The following is a 19,608-nucleotide window of genomic DNA, read 5'->3' on the forward strand; positions in this document are numbered from 1 at the left end:
ATTATAAATACTGTAACATCAGTTGAATAAATAAACCCCCCATATTTCTGGCTCTTCTTCTGAGCTATTCAAGTTTTCATGAACTAGTTTACAGATGAATGAACATACATAAATTCCTACTGGTTCAATACTGAACCTCAGTACTGAAAACTTCAGACATATCCCAAATCTTGTTTTTAAAGCAACCCCACAATGACTAACTTAATGTCATGCTTAATAAGAAGATGCTTAATAAGAAGATAAAAGACTTTGCAAGACTTTTTAGTCTACTTGGTGGTGTTGGGAGGGGGGAAGTATTGTTCATATTTTTGCCATTTAAAAGGACCAAGGTAAAAAGCTTCTTTGACCATTCTTCTGCTGTTGCCTTTGAAATATGGTAAATTCAATTTAGTTATCCAGAGCTCAAATTACAACACTCTGCTAATCCAGTTTCTGCTCTTCCCTGAAGCTGGACAGCTACTGACATTGACAATTATGTACAGTTTATGCTGGTTTTCTTACTTCAGCTGCAGTTGAAATGGATTCGTGCTTCATTTATGGAGCATGGGAAATCACATCATTATTTGAGCAGCAGTGCCTCAGATCCCATGTGCACCCTTGACATCCTTCCCCCATTGCCTTGCCTCCCAGGGGCTCAGAAGTGATTGCAGACTGCATCACATCTCACCTGGCTACAGCACATGCAGGGCTCTCTGGCTCATACAGAGGAGCCCCTGGGGCATTCTAGATGCCATCTCCTTCTGCACCATCATGGTATCTCATTTTGCCTTTCCTTCCTCGGTGAGGGTTTTTATAGACTGATGAAATTTGTCCTGGTTCCAATCATTACATTTTGGCAGAAGCGTGTGGTGGTAATTGGCGAGGTGTTACTTTGATTCAAAGGAGAGAGCTGTTAAGAACCATGTTAGACACCAGGTCAGTGAGAGTTCATATTTTTAAACATATTAAATATCTTCAACTAATTTTGAGCTCACCTTAAGAGCCCTGCAAGAATGTACTTCAATTCATGGGAAACTTTCTGATATACATATTTCACTGCATCCTTTGCCTTTCCCACAGTGAAGAGGATTCAAAATCAGACTCTTCTCTACCCGCACATTAAAAACAGAATAAAAGTAGGTCAGAAATGAAATTTTTACTCATCAGAACATGGAAATCCAGTTAGGCCTGCAAGTTAAATGAGCAGACACTTCTCAGACACCTGTTTTCAGGTCATAAAAATCATTTTACAAATAACACTTGTTTCCAGAACTAAAAATACCCAAGCAGGACTTCAGATTCCCAATCAAATGCTTTTTCTCTCCACTCTGTGATGCAAGTGCTATATACTATAATCCTCTCTATATCTCATAATTTCATACATTATGAAGGTACTGAAGAAAATAAAGCAAGATACTAAAATAATTTCCTTGATAACTCTAAGAGATGCAGCACTCAGAAATAATTAACTGCTGAATACCACCACTACTTACTTCCTCACTTATTCTGACTTAATATAAAAAATATCTCTCAGATCCACCATGTCTGTATCCTCCAGCTTCAATAATGCTTGGCTGATACCACTGAGCCAAGATAAAAGTGAGTACTTGTCCCCAAGCAGAAAAGCTTTCAAAATGAGGTAAAAGCCATTATGTGGAAACCACTGTTTCCTCTGAGTATTCAGGTTTCAGCAATATCATACCAAAGCCTAAACCAATTAAGGTTGAAGATTACACCAGGACTCATCTACCAGAAATAGCTGCACACCATCATCTTTTTCAGGACCTCACTACAGCTGCATCTCAAGCTCTATTGCAAATCTGTATAGAATTTTCATTATATAAAAAATCCATATGTTGCAGAAGGATATTATTGTGCATCTAAGCACCATTATTGTGCTTAGATGGCTGGATTTTAGGAATCATAATAAGGCCATTCCTAATCTTTTACACTGGACCATGCAGTAATCTTCTCAGAGATTATCAGAATAATGTCAGGTTGTCCTGCTATGTACAACCATTGTATGAATTAGAAAAAATTTGACCTATAGATCAATACAGATTTGTTCTGTTATAGCTCAGGCAAGGCTGATGTCTAAAACACAGAATATTTCTGTGCCATTTAGACCACACATCTACAAACTAACAGACTTTGGTGGGAGTACCTGTTACAGTAAGTAATCATAATAATTTCTAGATAGATTTTTTTTAATGGCTTTACACTATTTCAAAAGCAGATTAAATCTGCACTTTAACCCAAATTTCACATATTAACCAAACTGTTTGGATGCAGAGCTGAGTCATGAGTTTTGGCAGAGCTCTGGGACCCCTGGAGAGAGAAGCTTAAATCCAGACAGCTGCTGGCCACAGATCCCTCCCTGCACCTCCATCTCCAGTGTGGGCACAGGCACAGATGTGCCTGCCTGCCATGCCTCTGCCTCTCTAGAGCTCATAATTTCACACAGTAACTTCAGATGCCTGAAGTGAGACAAGCCAGCCCAAGTCCCTTCTACATATACAGGCTGCTTCACAAACATCTGAGGGTGCACAGTGCTTTAGGTTGCATTCTGGCTTGCATTTCACTGAGCAGAACTGACAGAGATCTAACTAATACAAAAAGATCACACAACTCTTATCAGAAGTCAGATTAAATAAATGTCTTGCAGTAAGTAGTATTTCCCTTGAACTCTTTCCCAATAGCACTGAACACACTGTTCCAGCAGACATCTTACACTGTGTACACAGGCAAGATCCCTCCCCTATTTCAGCTAAATATTCCACTTCTTCTGCATTAGCTCTCTTAACCACAGTCTAAGTCTAAGAACTCATATTGAGATATTGGCTACTAAGGGCTCAAAGTAATTTTCTCAAATTTACTTTCCAAAACAGTTTCCCCTGCTGTTGGCAGAGCTTTATTATTTATCCCAGATGTTTTTTCTTTGAATTTGGCTGTAAGTTTTAAAATGTCACTATTCACTCCAATGAGCCTTTCTTATAAGACATATTTCCTATAAAGATGTCCTGATACCTGTTACTATAATATTTAGTATCTAATAATTTAATATTTTTAGCCCATGCTTTGTGTTGTCAGAGTCCCAAATTAATTATTCCATTATTTTGCTCAAGACCAATGTGAAGCAATCCTTCCCCTTTTCTGTTTTCCTTGTCTTATAATAATATTCATAGCCTTCTCATCTTTCTCTCATTTTCTAGTATTTCTGAAAGAAGATGAAAGAATTTTTCCAGGTAATTCTCTGCTGTCCTCTAATGCAAACAATTGCTATGAAAATGGTTAGCTCCAGCTGGTTTCCTTTTTAGCATTTGTGAAGCATTTGAGTGAGATCTGCTGATATTATACAGCCCATCTGAACAGAAAAACAGGATCGACACATTTGATAAGCAAACTTGTCTCAGCTGGCAAAGTAGAGATGCTTTCTAAGTCACCAACAGAAGCATTATCAGCTATGTGCCTGCATTAATGAAATCATATAGTCTTGGGATTACAGGGCCCAGCTCTGCCCTCTGCCTCATTCATCACTGACCTCAGAGGGTGATGTAATTCAAAACCAAAACATGGCCTATGGCCAGTACAGGTATTGCCTGCACTTTGTCAACCTGAGAAAGCCCAGTGCCAAAAGAAAAAGAAAAACTCAGACCCATGAAATTGAATCTAGAGAGATTTAGGCACCAAAATTCACCAATTCAAAATAACTTTGCAAGAAAGCCATCTAACCCTAATGAATTTAAGATCACAAAATGTGTCTTTGGTTTCCATCCCAAATGTCCACATGTACTTATAGTATTGCAAAAATTTGAAAGAGTCCTGATCTGAGAAATGAGCCAGCCTGGTTTGGACCAGCATTCTTTGTGTGATAATCCAAGTGAGGAAGCATTCCTTTCTCAACAAAGCCAAATTTCCCAAGTATATGAAACTACAAAATGGTGACAACATAGAAATAGCAAAGGTGCATGAGATGACTGTTGAGTAAGAATTCACATCACACAGGAATCCTTGTTCAGCCTTTTAATTATTTTAATTATTACACACACTAAAAAAAAAACCAAACAACCACCAACAAAAACAAAACCAAAAAAGTTCCACTCCTTTTGCCACCTGGGATGACTGCTGTCTCTGACTTCCTGCAAGTCCAGCTTGCTTCCATTCTGAAGGACTGGTCAAAAAAAAAGCGAGGAGTTGAAGCCTTCTTGCTGAAGCTGAGCTACAACACAGAAAAGGAAAATTCATGGAAACAGAAAGAAACATTAAAGGCTATACCACAGAGAAGGCTGCAGTTGAGACTTGGTCTCTGCTGGCGGCATGAATAAACCACTTGTGTGGAATGGTGCAAAGGTACTCTTGTACATACTGCTGAGCTCTAGGCAATTCTCTCCTGAGTATCTTATGGTTTCTGCTTATTCTTCTGAAGTGCCCAATTCTGAACTCAGGTATCTGGGCACTTAATTAAGATATTGAGACTTTTACTGTACCACTTTCCTGCTGTTGTTCTGGCAGCTCATGAGCAAAACTACTGCACTGCAAGAAAGCAAACTGAAAAATAGCATTTGTGGATGTTGCAAAACAATATGCCATCAGATGGAACAAATAAACTTAGAAAAACAAATTTCACAGAAAGCTTTGCAAGTACATCAGGTGAAGCTTTTTTCACAGCAGTTCAGAAGTGGATATGCCAATGCAATGAGTTCCTTGGGCCTGTGCTGATAGACACAGCTAACTGCTGGCCAGCAAAACTCTGTTGAATTAGAATCCCATTCCCCTTCCCACTGAGAAAATTCAGGGGCAGCAGCAAAACGTACTCTGTGATCCTCTGTATTTCACCACATCTTCTCTCCCCCACAACTTACCTCTGGAAGAGCACTCTACCAGAATGAAGAACTTGGTAGAAAAGCCTGGAATAAAAACTGCTTCATGTACCTTGTTCCCCACTCAGGAGCACATAAGGTCTAAGCCCAGGGCCTGGCACAGCGCCCAGCTTCCCCTGGCAGCTCCAAGAGCTTCTGCTGAATCTGCAGCCCTCTGCAGCTTCCTGGAGAGCTGCTATTTTTCAGGGGGGAGTAAAGCAAGGAAAGGCTAAGAAGCCACTGTGTTCTGTAGGTTTTCTGAGGCCCTTATGAATGCATAACATTTTTTCTTTCCAACAAACACAGATTTCTTCAGTTACACACTGGTTATGAAATTAGTTTTATAGGTCATGCAGTTTGTCAGAGATCTTGGCAGTTTGTAAAAGACATGAGAGGAGTAAGAGTTCACATGTTCATATCAAATATGTGTTTCTCCCAGTATTGATGATTAACTAGTGCAAGTTAAAAATATTTTAATAAGTGACTTAAAAGTTAATTAATTCATCAATTACTGAAAAGTGACTTAATTCCTCAATATTTATAAGATATACATGACTGTAAGGGGAAAAAAAATGTTTGCTTGAAGGTTAATGATTGTTTTATGATTTATGGTAAGGCAGTAAATCTCTATGCCAAGAGGAGAGAAGATCAAAAGCAATTGCATCCCATTATGAATCCTAAGGCAGCCTGCAGACTTCACTTCTTATATCTTGTTTCTTAGCAAGGCAAAAATTTGAGCTTGAAATGAAAAAGATAAAACAGGCTCCGAGAATTGAAGCAGCAGCAGCAGCTCTGGAGCTGAGTTACTATGGCAATGGCAGTGCTGCTGCACAGCTTCTTCTTACTCTTACTACTGCTACAGCAGCTTTGCAAATGTACGTGGGAAATTTCCACCCCACGCATGCCACGGGTGCCTGTGGTCTCAGGAGAAGCCCATGGTCTCAGGTGCCCTGATCTCTACTGAACAGAACAGCAAATTTGGGTGATTAAAATATGCGATTTGCAATTTTCCATGGAAACAGTCTTGGAGCAGTAGGGAAAGGTCCAGAATTCTTCCTGATCTTTTGTGGCAGGAAGGTAGGTGCCAGTGCTTAGAAGATATCTTATAAGCATAGAATTTTTATTACAGGAATTTTAGGCTTTTTTTTCAGCTGTAACTACCTCACATCTCTGAATTATAGATGTGTTGTCACTGCCAGGGAAGGATGGTATCATCTTTTTGGCAAAGCATAGCTTGGAGCTCTACATAAGTAATGGATCTAATTCTGATGCCAGGTTAATAAATTAGTAATTATGACTCTTTGGATATACAAAAATCAGTGCGTCAGTACTTACCAGTGTCCTCTTTCCTCTCTGAGGTCTAGATGAATGCATCACTTTTCCTGTTACTGATGCTATGCTCTCTGCACTACACATTAAAGGCACATTTGCTCTTAATTGTTTTTGAGACAGTATTTAATATTTATGGTCTAATAGCAAACAGAAGCTCAAATGAAAAACTGGGGCCCTTCATAGGTGCCATGGGAAAATTAACCAGATCTCAGCTGAAACCAGAACAGCAGGAAGCATAAATGTAAAGGGAATCTTTGCCCAAAATTATGATTGCTGAAAGCACAAATTCTGCAAGCTCATTAGGTCCCATAAGCATAAGACATATACATGGAACATCAGGTGAGTTTCATATTGAGAGTTTCATCATCTTTCTTGGGGAAAAGCAGTCCTTTTCACCCATTGTGAGCATATGCTTATAGCCCAGAATGTAGTCCTGCTAATGCTTGTTTTTTTAAATAGATACTCTCTAGAGAGCAGATTAACAAGGTTACCACATGTGCATTAATCAATAGCAGGGTCAACAACAATTACCACGACGAATGGTAAGAGAGAAAATGCTATAATTAAATATATTGCAATGTATCATCTGAGAATCAAGTACGTTTTTATGTCAGAATCAAGTAAGCTTTTGTCTCTCTACATGTTCCATAAACTGTTACTTAAAAATAATACGAAGATATTCTTTACGGTGAGGGTGGTGAGACACTGGGACAGGTTGCTCAGGGAAATTGTGGATGCCCCGGCAGTGGCAGCCTTCAAAACCAGCTTGGATAAGGGCTTGAGCAACCTGGTCTAGTGGGAAGTGTCCCTGCCCATGGCCGGGGAGAACAGGACTAGATAATATTTAGGGTCCCTCCCAAACGCTTAACTCTCTATGATTCTATGACTGAGAAGCAGAGAAGTCTGACAGTGCATTTTGCTAAGTGTGCGGCCATACACCCACCGTATCTGTGCCGACATGATCTGCCCTCTGCCCAAGTCTCTTATGCCCGCGTCCCTCTCGCCCTTCGCGGCCAGGGCCCGGCAAGCCCGGTGGGACGGCGGGGGCTGCCTGGAAGCGGTGCCGAGGGGCGGCCCAGCCCCGCACCTGCCCCGGCCCAGCCCCGCTCGCCCGGCCCAGCCCAGCCCCGTACCTGCCCCGGCCCAGCCCAGCACCTGCCCCGGCCCGGCCCCGCTCCCCCGGCCCGGCCCAGCCCAGCCCCGTACCTGCCCCGGCCCAGCCCCGCACCTGCCCCGGCCCGGCCCCGCACCTGCCCGCGGCCGGGAGCGGGCGGGCGGGCGCGGGCGCTGCGGCGGCACCACGTGCCGGGGCGGGGAGCGGCGGCGGGGCCGGGCCGGGCAGCGCCACCCCCAGCGCCGCAGCGGCAGCGGCAGCGCAGCCCCGCTCAGCGCATCCCTCTCGCCCATGCCAGGTGCCTGTTCCGGGCTGCGCCGCGACTGAGGAGCGATGGGGCCTCTGCGGGAGAGCGGCAAGGTGAGGAGCCGGGGATGGACGGCGCGGCGGGGAGCGAGCAGAAGCAGGGGCAGGCAAATCGCGTCCTGCCCCCGCCCTGGGGGGGCGGAGGGGCCGGGATTTGCCTGCCCCTGCCTCGATGATGGAAAGAGGAGGGCGCATCCGAGAGGTTCCTGACGGGGTGTCCCTTCCCGAGCAGGAGCAGAGGACGCAGCTGGAAAAGGAGGTGTCCCGCAGCCGCATCCCCCGCTTGGTCCTTCGGCCGCAGCAGAAGGTATCTCCCGCTTCCGAATCGCCCTTTTCGGAAGAGGAAAGCCGGGAGTTCAACCCGCCCAGCTCGTCCGCGGGCTCCGGCAGGACTATCAGCAGCAACAGCTTCTGCTCAGGTACCGCAGAGAGATCCCCCCAGCCTCGGGGTCTCAGGGGAGCGCGGTGTGCCCCGCACGGCCACTCCCGAGGCTTCGCTGCCATCCCCGCCGCAGCATCTGTGAGCCGGGCTCCCATCGAGCCCGCATGAGCAGCCCGTTTTACCGATGAAAAAGGGCAACCATTGATTTTTCCAGGGAAATCTAGTATCTGTTCTTTTAATATGTGACTGTAAGCGACACCAGATGTTTCCATTCCGAGTTCTGCTATCCACTGCTAAAAAAGTTGGCGGTTTCATTGCGGCAGAAGCGTTGCTTTAAAGAGAAATATTTGCCGTAACGACTGCAGTGTGGTATTAAGGCATTTTGAAAAGCCCTTAAATCAAAAGTCGGTAAAACAGGGGAGTTGCTATCAGATTGCAATTCCTTGTGGTTTTTTGACAGTGATCTCCATGAATTGGAACAGAATATGTAGGTGAAGTCTTCCCTGTCATATTGAAATAAGTTTTGTTTATTTCAGAATTCAGACTTCTACTGATGAGTGTGTTACTAGATATGAGCTGGGCATGATGGCTTCTCTAACACAGAGGGCAATGGATGCGTGCTTGATCAGAAATTATTCCTCTCCAACTGTAGACCAAAGAAATGTCACTTGCTTTTCAAAATATCACATAAGGGGCAACTCAAAACCAGATTTTTTTATGTTGAATATTTGCCCTGTGTAGAGTTTAGCACAATTTAAATGCCTCAACTGGCAGTGAAAGACTCAGATGCCTACTAGTGGTGAGTAATTTTTTAATGCAGTGAAACTCTTCACTGTAAATGACATTAATCTACACGAATAAAAAAATTGAGGGTCACATCATGAACACCTTGGACTCTGTATGCCTGTGGTAATTCAAAAGGTATTTTCGGTGTGGAGAAATTTGTTTTTAATAGTCAGTTTTTTGGAAAGCATAACAATTTCAGTGGTGGAATTGGAAGTGCTAGGTTAGTGGTTGGACTTAATGACTTTAGAGTTCTTTACAACCTAAATGTTTCTATGATTCTGTGATTCTGTATTTAAAAATCTGAATTATAAGAAGTCTTTTTGCAATAGTTAGGACCACAGCAACTTCTCAAGCTTTCTTTTTTTTAGTTTATAAAGTATTTTCAATTATCAGAGGTGTTCCTGGGAATAGACAGGAACGCTGTTATTTATCTTGGTCTTCACTACAGTGGATTAGATTACTGTTATTACTTTTTTAACTCCTTTCATGAGAAGCAGTGTATTGAACACAGTGTAAAAGTTTTCTCAGATGAGAAACACAATATCCATGTTTGAGTCTAGCTCTGCCAGATTTTGCAATTCAGGCTCAGTGGAATGATCTATTTGGTTATTGTTTAATGAACAATGCAGAGCGTTAAACAAACATCATAGGATTGGAAGAATGCTGGAGTCTTTTTCCCATGCCTTTTTAATCCCTCCACCTTACCTGCTTGAGTTTGCATGTTCCAAAGAAATAAAATCTTTCGAAGCTTTCTAGAAAAATGTTATTTTTATGATTTCTCCCAAATGGCTGCTTTTCATCCTAATTTTTTTCGTTCTGAGTTGACAAGCCTTTCATCTTGATCACTGACATTTTTTTCATCTTCTGCATTTGTACCCTGCTCTTCAGATCTACTCAACAAGTAGCTGTCACTGTCATATTCCCTTGCTGTCCCACTGCACTGTATAGGCTGTCTTGAGTCCCAGCAGCACATTTTTTTTTTTATTCTGGGTGTGTCAGATCTCATGGCTTGACAGTTTTAAGGCACCTTTCACAGAGGTATTGCAGTGTGCAATGCTGGTCTCTTAACTGGCATCTTAAACACAACCACTCATCTCTTTTATTTATTTTATTCATATTTTAGTATTTCGCGCATACTGCAATGATTTAGTTTGATTTTTTTTCTCCACATAAGCACTGTGTGTTCCTAGATCTGCCTGCAGCACCCATACAGGTTCATTCTACGTGGTTTGCTGCTCTGAGTCTTCAGACCTTACACAGCCATGGATCAGCCAAGGCACTGTCCTCCATCCTAGACCCTGGTTCAGTTGTTGCTAGGTTTGATGGATTTTTCACTGGGATGCAGGTATGGCAACAGTCACTGACTTGATTTCCTCATTCTTTGACATCTCTTTCCTGTCTTCCACTTATGATCCTTCTTTATCAGCATTTGTCTGATTTAGAGTGAAATCCCCCAGGGGCAGCAGGTAGCTGCTAATTCCTGTTTCTGGGGAGGGGATGGTGAACAGATGTGTGGAGAGGTGAGTGGAGGGGCCACAGTCCTAACCTGCCTCTCCTGGTGCTTCTTAATTTAGAAGTAGCATGTGCAAAAAAGGTTATTTAAAATTAGCAGGTAGTACATTTGGAAGATGAGAGCATATGGGAACACTAATGTAGCAGTATGAGAAAGCTTGTGAGCATTTGGATACATGTCTCTTTTGTAATTTCTTTTGAGCGTTAAGCCCCAAATTTTTTTTGATAAGCAGAACATAGTATGAATTGATTCCTGGAATGATTCATTTCCTCTTTACCCTTCTTTTGTCAGATTGTTCTCTACCTTTCTTCCATTATTATTGACACCAAGTAATGATGCACAGATTTCTTTTTAGCCCAACAGAAATTACTGTTTTCCCCTAATCCATTAAATATATATTTTTTGCTTCATTCCCTAGAGCTTCTGATCTTGTCCATTTTCCATTTGTGCTTACACTGGTCTCAGTGCCTAAGTGAAGGCTTGGAGTTCCTTCATTTTAAATTAGGGTAAATCTTGTAGGTATTAATAATGTTGGTTTTGGGAACCATGGCAGTGCTGCAGGCATGGTGGTAACAGCAAAAAATATCTCTTGGCAACAGAAAAGAGACAGCTTTTGTAATGCTTAGTTTCTTTTGAAGAAGTTGTTAGTTCTGGCTGTGATTGGTTTAAATTTGCATGATCAGCTCCCTCTTTGTCTTGTTTGAGTGAATCAAAGCTTCACTTGGACATGTTGGTCAATTATTTGCAGTTGACTTTATGTCAGTTTTGCTTTCTAAGTCCATGTGAACACAGTGAGAGTGTTAGTGATATCTGGAATATTCCTGACAAAATTTTAATATGCTTTTATATGTGTTTTTAATATTCTTTGTTTCTGCCAAGTGAATGTGGATGCTGTCTGGATGTTGTGTAAGCAAGCTGAGCTTTTGTCTCTGAGTTCACCATGCACAACCCTTTCTTAAAACCTTAGAGCATCTGGGGTGTTGGTTGTCATTTGATATGGGAGCACTTCTCTCCTTTGGCTCGGACGTTAGCCACAGAACTCATACAGTGTCAAAGGATGGAAGAACACTTTCCCAGCAGCTTTGTGTGGCTCACCTGCCACTGAGCATTTGCCCGTGTCAAGCGTGTTTCTCTCCTGAGTTGCACTTGGCTTTAGGTGGCTTTGTGCACTTACCTTGTGAGTTGTGCAGAGAATGTGATCCAGAGCATCTCAAACAAGCCTCCTGCTGAGGGATCCATGGAGGAGCAGTTGCTGGGCCTTTGGTCATTCCAGTTAGTGGTTGCTTTGTAAGAAATATGATACTTTGGGCGGAGCACTGTCCTTGGTTTTGGAGTCCTTGGTTTGAAGTCAGCCTGTGCAAAGCTCAGTAAATGTATTCAGCTTTTCTTTTAAAAAGGAATTTAGTCTGTGATATAATTTCTTTTCTTCTTTTGGTTTTTTAATAACTCAGCTTTTAAATTTCTCTGTATAAAGATGACTTGTTCCATGGTACCTTTACAACACTGCCCAAATCCTTTTTCAGCCTTTTCTAGGATGCCAACTGCCAGAATTTCATCAGGAAATGCAGTGAAGCTTTGGTAACCATGATGTAGGTTTCCACGAAGCTCTTGTATATTTAATAATTAGTTTAGCAAAAGAAATTTTGAGCCAGAGGACTTGGTTTATAGCTGTAGCAAACAGTTCCTCTTTTCTTGGGCTTACCTGTAAATCACCTTTTTAATTAGACTGAATAGTGCTATTGAAAACCAGCATCTCTGTACATCACTGACTGTGACTCACTCCAACGCAGTCTTCAAAAATAGGAATTGAAGCTTTGTTCTTGCTTTTTCTTTAAAATTTCAAGATCTGGTTCAACACATACTCAAATTCAATCTCTGTTTCATAACTTGCTCTTTTCTGGGGTTGAGATTTTATTTCAATCTTGTCCTTTGCATGTGTGGCACAATAAATGTACACATGTACAGCGGCTGCACTGTAAGCCTGGGGTGTGGGTGCTGCAGTAGGAATCTCAGTGTTGCCATTCCTTGCTCACTTGCTCCTGTGCCCTTGATCTCAGAGATTATTTGCCAGTTGGCCCAGCTATTGGTGGATGCTGGGGCTGAGTTCACAGTTTGTGTCCAAAAAAACATGTAGGCTTTAGGCAGGCTTATTAAGTCCAAGTGAATGCACAACCCATTTGGCTTGCCACAGACAAGAAAAAGAGGTTGAACAGCCCTTACTGAAGAAAAAAGCTGTACCTTCTTGCACTCCAGTAAATAATTTCTCTGTTAAGAGCATTGAAGCACATTGCATTATAAAGCAGCAGCCTTGGAGACTACACAAAATAAGTATGTGTACTAAAATATATATTCCTAAATAGAAAAAGATACAGAAAATAAATTTTTTTATATTTTAATAAGTCAACAAATTGAGGCCAGACAGTTAGTTCAAATTACTGAAAGTAATTGCTCCTATTATTTGTTTGTATAGATGTATGCAAACAAATATGTATATGTATATATGTATTTGTTTGTATATATGCTGTATATATGTATTACTATGGAAACAGTGAGCTCTCTCATTCTTCTTGTTTCTTTTTATAAGAAAAAAAAATTTAAAATAGTTCCTTACTGGTTTATGTGTTTGATTTTTTTCTCTAAGTTACTGATTCACATAAACATGCTTAAAAGTTCTCAAGAATGTGATACTGAAAGTTAGATTCTCTTTCTTGCAGTCCTTTTTGCTATGCTTTCTCACAGTCATTTTGCTTTTTTTTCAGACATTCTGGAGGACTTTTCTAGCACTTTCATTTGCAGCACTTCACTTTGTAAGGCAGTTCAGTGATGACTGTGATATTAATTTACAAAAACATTGAAACAGAATCTGTTTTCAAAAATACACATATGGCCTTTTTTCATGGGAGTGGCACTGGTGACATGCTTCCTTTTCTCACTGCTGCTTCCCTAGAGAATTTCCTGCTGGACCACCTTACATGCAATAATTTATTATTGGTCCATATTATTATCCACCAGTTCTGTCTCTGTGGCACAGATCTGTTCCAAACCTGGAAATAAGAACAGTGCCTAGGTACTAAAGAGCAAGTCCGCTTGTTCCCCAGTTTTTGACCTTTCCCTACTTCCCTTTCAACTTCAGTATTTTTTACCCCGACTAAGTAACAATCCTTTTGTTCTTTTTGCCACACAACAACATCTGGAAGCCAAAATATTTGACCTTTTGGATGTTTTTTGTTACCTTTTTATGTGTCTGTCAGTACTGTGAACCTTTAAAACCCAACCCAGAGCCTCCTGAGGTCAGTAGGACAGTTCCCATTCTCCCTGGAACATTGTGCATGGTGTCCTGAGAACAGTCACCCTTTCTACTACACTTCAGCCTTTCTACTGCCCTTTTAGTGGTAGCTTGTTGTGTACTATGGGCTGAATTCTAAACACTATCTGGTATTTTCTTCACCACAAATGCATAATCCAATACTTTTTTTTTACAGTGCTTTTCATGCAACTTTCTGTTAAGTTGAATATTGTCATGCTCTCTGAAGAAAATCACAACTTGTAGCAGGAAGGAAACTTGAATCAGAAGTCTCCAATTTACTTTTTGTTAAAGAGAATCTTGATGTTTTCAGAGAAATTCAACATTGCATATTTTAGCCCTACATTTATAGGATTAGTACATACCCATGAAATTTTCAAACAGTGCTTTGAAGTGTATGTGACTAGATTCTATGGTGCTGCTCACCATGTGCAGTGCCACTCTGGGCTTGAGGACAGTTAAAAGAGAAAATAAAAATATGCATAAAACAGCAATGGATAGAATATATATTATTTCCTTCCATGAGAAGGTAAGCAAAGCAACCTTATGAGGTGATGTTGAAGCTGTGAGGGTCACAGTTTTATGCTGTTAGCTCTGGAGGCAGAGCTATATGAGACCAAAGAGTATAACATGTTGCACCATTTGAGGAATAGGTACAAAATTCTTTGTGGTCTATTGAAAATTTTTATTTCTCAAAATGGTGCGTTCAAAACTGGAAAGAATATTTCTAGTTTCTTTCTTTTTTGCATAATGGAATAAACCACACAAAACCCCACAGAAACCTACCTATATATACATATATATTTCACTTAATGTTAATAATAAATGCATAGTATTTCTTGCACTGGATTTAGTCAATGCTTTCCCACCAGAGGTAGCAACAGTGATTCCACTTCCAGCTGTTGTCCTCAGAAAGATTAATGAGATCTACTAAATTGCTTAAACCCATATCAAATAGAAAAGACTCTTCTTTGTCTTTTCTTTAGATTCTTTCCTGTCCTTACATTTAGTTTAAAAAATTCTATAAAATTTTCAAGTAGATTTTTCAGTCCTTTATCACCTTAAACCCCTTATCCAGAAGTTTTCTGTGATGTGATAATGAAACTCAGGGAGCTGTGCTGTTCCAGACCACAGCTCTCCTAGTAACAGTACTATTTTTATTGACATTTTTACTAGTAAGCCCTTATGCTTCTTTTCTGTAATACACCATTAGTAGGGCTATAAATGTAATGACAAAGCCAGTAAACCACAATTACATAGTCCTCTTTCATATGTTTTGAGAGAGCTCATGTCAGTCCTGTTTGTTAGTGAAATGTTCAAGTAGAAGGAACATTAGTAGATTTGCTGCCAAAATAAATTAAAATTAGCTACTTCAGTATGACTTAACAATTGCACAGCTCAGACATCAAGAGCAGATTGCTTTAAAGACATGTTTATGTGAAATCCAGCATTGCAAAAGATGCCCAAGCTTAGGAGCAGGTCAGTCCATCTTTTTTCACCTTCCTCTCTCTTTTATACTTCCAATCTCAGCCTGTCAGCATTCCTGCCATGCTGTGACTGACAGAGAGGGCCTCTTTCCAAATTCAGTGAGCAGCTCTCATACTGAATTTTCAGCAGTTAGTGGGCAGCCTGTGGGTGTGACAGAAGCCAGCTCAAAGGGGCTGGTGTGCAACAGGTGTGAAAGTTGCCTATGCATTGATGATCCTCAGCAAGCAGTTGAAGATGTTTAGTTGTGATTTTACTGGGTTAGATTTTATAACTAGAACATTACAGTCAAAAGTTCTCGCTTGAAAGATGGACTGTGAATACCAGGGTGTTTTCCAGATGTGGAATATCTGACAAAAAGAAAAGCATGTAGATTGTAGGGACCTGTAGAGATCATTTCATCCAGCCTGGTTTTGGAAGCCAGACTGTTCCCAGCACATCCCAGCAGCCATGTATTTGTTGGAGTCTAGAAACCCTTCAAGGACAGGAGTTTGCACAGCCTCTATAGATGACCTCAGGGAGTGGTGGAGCTGCTAGCCAGCCTTTATTCACAAGCAAAATGGAGCATAGTTAATTCGAGTTTTGCCTGCAGAGACACCGAGATTAAATGTGGAGATTATTTGCGTGGCAGGATTTTGCATAAGTAGGCCTCCTGTCTTTTCCTGACACTGCTGTAGCTGTCCTTGTGCTTCTGCTCTGCTTTACTATGTTTCACTTTTGGTAAGAGACTTGCCTCACAAGTGTGTCATATTCTGAGACATCTTCTTAAATACCAAACAGATCTTCAAAATAGCTAAGAAATTACTTTTAAATTGATCAGAAGGACCAAAGCTAATAGCGTTTTTAGGACTCTACCTTTAGTGAAGTCAATAAATACATTTTTCTAAAGTCTGTGTGATTTTGTAAGCAACAAATTGCTACTAGCAAATTATTAAACTTACAGAGTACATACAATCACATACTGGAATGGCCTCTGTAAAAATGAAAGGTTTTAGTACATTCAGGAGCTGAGGAGAATATTCCCACTTCTTACCTTAGGCTGTGCTCCCTCAGTGGTTGCTGGAAAGGTGAGGGTGTCTCCAGAGGTATGAGGTAGGATTTATGCCTGTTGATGCCCTGCTGGTGTGAATGTGAATATGCTCCTACCTCTGCCTTTCTATGTGTACTACTAATTTCATACTCTGCTGCTTTTACTGTGTTTCCCAGTTGTTCCAGAGTGACACTGTGACTCTCCCATTAGCCGTTTTCCCTGCCTGGCACTGAGCTCTTGCACTCCCTGTTTCAGCTGCCCAGGTCAGAGCAGTGACTGTGTTGGTGCTTGGCAAGAGCTGTGACCCTGTGGGCAGTGACTCAGAGTACTGGGATGGCTTAGTCTGAATGGGGCTGTCCTTCTTGACTCACCCTCCAGAGGAGCCTCTTTCTCTCTGTTTAATAAGAAGGAGACTTACAGGTGGAAGGCAGGTGCTGTATTCCCTTTGGTGTCTGTCAGCAACTTCCATGATTGCATAAACACCCCTGTGCTACAAGGCTAGCCATGGAGAGAAGACCAAAACAGTTCAAAAAGTGAGGGTTAAACCAGATGAGGCAGGGAAGCAGACTGGGAGATTACCCTGAAAAATTACCCTTTGTGGTACCCTCACCGCCAATAGCCAGCTTGCAGTGCACCTTCCTGGCAGAGCTGTGGCTACCCAGACTAACAGATCCTGCAGAATGCAAACATAACCATCAGGTACAAGCCAGGAAATTGCTTTTGTCTTGGTACACTGAATATTCAGATTTCATTAGAGCTACATGTTCAGTTCCAGAATCCACATGTCCTGGTGGAAATTCAGACTATGTACAGCCTGAACACTGGTCAGGGGACTCTTAGGAGGCAAATGTTGAACAGTGAAATAGGGATCAGGCAGGAACTGGACCATTCAGTGTCACAGTGTCACACTAACTCGATCTGGCAGCTAGGAGTGAAAGTAAAAAGAAGTCAGTGCTTCCTCAGTGAGGGCATCATTAATTATTTACATGTGTTATATAAGGAGGTTGTATATTCAAAGCTTCTTGAAGCCTTTTGGGAAAGGCAGTATTTTTTTAAAGAAGGTTCTAAGGCACATTCTAGTGAACCTTCTAAGATATCTGTGCTGAGAAAATCATCACATCTTAACATACAGCCTAAAAGTGTACAAGAACAGTATTTTTGTCAATTGTTCAGAGTATTATTATCTTTAATACTGTTGTTTATATTTTGATTTTACTGTTTAAAGGTTAGTCAGGGCATGCAAATGTCAAGAGTCCTCTGAGCAACTTTCCTAATGGTTTGTTGGAGGAGACACTATCCTGTGCTTGGCTTTGAAATTTGGCAGGCATGTCTGATCTGGGAGAGGGCTTGGACATAGAATTTTAAGTGATGAAATCCAGCTGATATTCAAAGGAAAAGTCTACTCCCAGCATGCTCCTAGGAGGCCCCTGTGGGAAAAAAAGACACTGTGAAAGAAAGCAATGGAAATCGTGTGTTATAAATTCATGTGGTTTTACCTCTTGTGCAAGTAAATTCAGGCAAGATCAGAAGTACAGGCTGTTTACCAGCTTTGTCTTTTTTGTCTTCCTGGTGCTGATGTGCCTGAGAAGGTAAATAAAATCTGCCTCTGCTCTTGAGGAGTCTAAGATCTGAAGTCCTTACTGGAGCAAAATGCCTGTGGAGTTACAGGGTTGAATCCTTAACTGACCTTGCTGGAAACTATATGCACATCGTATCAGAAAGTGAATCACATTGTGGGCTCATCTACTCGTTACCAGCTTTATTGAGAGAGATTCCTTATCTTGGCCCATTTCTGGGAAGGTGGAGGTCTTTACTTCCATCAGAGTTTCCAGCAGGGTTTAGGAGGAGCCTGCAGGTCGGGGGGAAGCCCTGAACACACCGTGCCACAGTCACCTTCTGCTTCAGGGGAGGAGCAGAGGGGCCGCTGCAGCAGTGAGCAGGGAGGGTGGTCAGGCTGTCTGGAGATGGAGGGGAATCAGCTCCCCAGGGTCCACAGGCAGGTCTGCTGCTCTCCTGTGGGGAGTTCACCCACAGTATTAAATACAAATCAATGGCCTGTTAAGGTTTCAATAGCAGGAAAGATGAAGGCAGGCAGGTAATTGGCTGGCACTAAGCAGCTGAAGAGCATCCCACTCTTCACCAGGACTTTTCCTTGTGCCAGGAGGGTGAGCTGTGGGTTGGGTGGATCCTCCGAGTGTACAGCAGAGCTTTGCTTGCTTTGACAGTGAGCACCAGTGTTTCACAGGCAGCTCTTCCATTCTGTGGTAGCAAATATTTTGATTATTCAAAAGGCTGACACAGAAAAAGCTTTCTCTACAGCTTGCCCTAGTTCTGGAAAATTTATAATTTTGCTCATGTTTCTGGATAATAATAGTCGAAGGATTAGAAGTTTTACATTACTTAAAAAAATAAACTATCAGACAAGAGGGAATACAATAAAATAATTCATTTACTGTAGCTGGAGTGGGAGTGCTCACCTAGTTATTATTATTATTGGTGTATCTAAAGGTTACAAGGGGTATGAGTAGAGAAGAGCTATTCTTCTTTGTGCCAGGCTTATTGGGTTTGAAAAATACCCTGTTGCACTGAAAGCTGAAGTTCTTAACAGTAAAACAAGGATATGTAGATATGGCATAATCTGATGGTACAGTGTCACCAGTGTGATATCACAGGCAATGTTGGGGAGTGGTAAATAAAACATTTTTGTGCTATTTTAGTATGTATTCTTTAGCTACCTTTCTCCTAATTGTAGTTGGTTTTGGTTAGTTTTAGGGTTTTAGTGCCCCAATTTTTAACACTGTAGTTTAATTCTTTCATTGTGTAAAGTTTTATCAGCTCCTGTGGTTCTTCCAGGCTGCATCTCTATAGTTTTGGATGTTATTTCTACATAAATTCTCCCATAAAAAATAGATCTGTGAGGTCTGCAGAACCTGTGCAGGTATTGCAGTAACTGTATTGGTAGAGAGATGAGGTAAATAGTTTCTTGTGGGTTTGGGTGGAAGGTTTTGGGAGGGGACTTTGCTTGGGTTCTGGTTTTTTGTTTTGAGGAGGTTTTTGTTCTAACAGAAAGTTTGGAAACTAATGCCACATACAGAAACCTCTAAGTGGAATGATCATAATTAAAAACAAACTGTGCAAGCTGTCACTTATTTCTGAATATACTTGATTATTAATGTTTGTGTGCTTCTAAAGAGAGGATGCTTTGGACACAGCTGAAGCAGCTGCTTAAATGCAATTCAGGAGCTCATTAAGTAGTGCTGATCCACTGTCCTGCAGGTAATATTCACCCAGCCTGCAGAAGAAACTCCAAACTGGAGTTAGAGAAAGATAAACAGGTGCTGATCTGGGAGGAAATTGTCACCTTCTCTCTTCTTTGTGTTGAGTTATATTGTGATGTCGGTGGTAATGGAAAGGATAAAAAGTAAGCTAAAGTCATGTGGGCAGCAATCCTGAATTAGTCAGGATGAATGTAAGGACAGGCTGAACAGCTTATTAGCAGTTCTCTCTTTCCTGCTATT

At 41.4% G+C, this 19,608-nt stretch overlaps 1 protein-coding gene across 1 annotated transcript in view; it reads left to right on the plus strand.

Annotated features, from left to right (window-relative positions):
- The first annotated feature begins 7,481 nt into the window (after positions 1 to 7,481).
- The window catches only part of SYBU (syntabulin), a 40,224-nt gene continuing 28,097 nt past the window's right edge, over positions 7,482 to 19,608 (plus strand). Inside the window, exons 1-2 of the mRNA XM_074556209.1 lie at positions 7,482 to 7,644; positions 7,823 to 8,009. Coding sequence (XP_074412310.1) covers positions 7,618 to 7,644; positions 7,823 to 8,009 — 214 coding nt within the window. The 5' untranslated portion in view covers positions 7,482 to 7,617. The remainder of the gene's footprint in view (positions 7,645 to 7,822; positions 8,010 to 19,608) is intronic.

This window comes from Zonotrichia albicollis, chromosome 1 (assembly GCF_047830755.1).
Source record: "Zonotrichia albicollis isolate bZonAlb1 chromosome 1, bZonAlb1.hap1, whole genome shotgun sequence".
Classification (NCBI taxonomy): Eukaryota; Metazoa; Chordata; class Aves; order Passeriformes; family Passerellidae; genus Zonotrichia; species Zonotrichia albicollis.